Source organism: Trypanosoma grayi, assembly GCF_000691245.1.
Source record: "Trypanosoma grayi strain ANR4 Tgr_2188_V1, whole genome shotgun sequence".
NCBI lineage: Eukaryota > Euglenozoa > Kinetoplastea > Trypanosomatida > Trypanosomatidae > Trypanosoma > Trypanosoma grayi.
The window spans coordinates 1-1,151 of NW_008827806.1; the positions used below are offsets into that span (position 1 = coordinate 1).

Here is a 1,151-nt window from a genome sequence, read left to right on the forward strand (position 1 = left end):
TTTTTTTTTTCCTTTTCCCTTTCGCCGGTGGCTCTTGTCTGCTGAGGCTGGTGCATCGGCGCTTCGCTGCAAGCACACTACACACTACACACAAAACCTTTTTCTTTCCCCTGCGGCAGGACGCCAATGAGTTCATCAACAAAGCCGTTCGACGGTGCGGTGCGCTTCGAGTGGTTCCAGTCACCTGCGCAGCTCACCCTCACCTTCTACGTGCGCGACCGGCAGGAGGGGGACGTGCGGGTGGAGGCGGCCGCGCAGTCGCTGCTCGTGAGCATCCGCCTCGACGCGGCGGGCCGCGAGTACCAGCACAACGTCGACCGTCTCTACTCCCCGCTTGCCGCTGGCGCACCGGTGGTGCACGTGCGGCCGATGAAGGTCGAGGTGGTGCTCAAGAAGGCGAGCGAGTCGCAGTGGCCGGCGTTGCAGGCACCCGACGGCGACGTGGCGTTACCGCTGGCAGAGGCACCAGCAACAGAAGCGGCGCGGCTGCCACCCACCGCGAAGGAGCTCAGTTACCCGAACAGCCGCGGGAAGGACTGGAGTGCCGTGCAGCTCGACGACGAAGACCCCAAGCCGGAGGGGGAGCAGGCGCTCAACGCGCTCTTCCAGCAGATATACGGCAACGGCACCGACGAGCAGCGCCGCGCGATGATGAAGTCGTTTCTGGAGAGCAATGGGACGGTGTTGTCGACGAACTGGGAGGACGTGGGGCGGCGGGAGGTGACGGCGGAGCCCCCCACCGGCATGGAGGCGAAGCCCTACACTGACTAGAGGGGAGGCACGAGGAACGAAGACCAGAAGGACAGAACACCGACGCGACATGCTCAGCTGTGCGTCGGTGCGTTCCCAAAGGGGGCGGCGTATGTCTCTCTCTCTCTCTCTCTTCCACTCTCTTTTTTTCTTGATCTCTATTATCACTATTCTGTGTGACTTATTGCGCTGCTCATGTTGCCTCTTGTTCTGGGCGGCCTGCGCCCTCCCACTTGCGGCTCTCCTGCTGTTGCCCCTCTCCCACTTGCGCCTCCGATGTCCCTTCTTTTTCTCTCTCTCTCTCTCTTTGCGTTTTTACGTTCCCCCTGCGGGTATAAGAGTCTGTCCGAGCGGGCGACGGCATGCGGCCCCTCCTCCGGCCGTCTGAGCGGCGGCGGCGG

At 62.8% G+C, this 1,151-nt stretch overlaps 1 protein-coding gene across 1 annotated transcript; it reads left to right on the forward strand.

Moving 5' to 3' along the window:
- Positions 1-126: 126 nt before the first annotated feature.
- DQ04_21881000 (phosphatase-like protein) lies at positions 127-771 on the forward strand (the record flags this gene model as incomplete). Its single annotated transcript, XM_009318044.1, has 1 exon — positions 127-771. One exon carries the CDS (start codon positions 127-129, stop codon positions 769-771), a length of 645 nt encoding a protein of 214 aa, XP_009316319.1.
- Between the last annotated feature and the right edge of the window lie 380 nt (positions 772-1,151).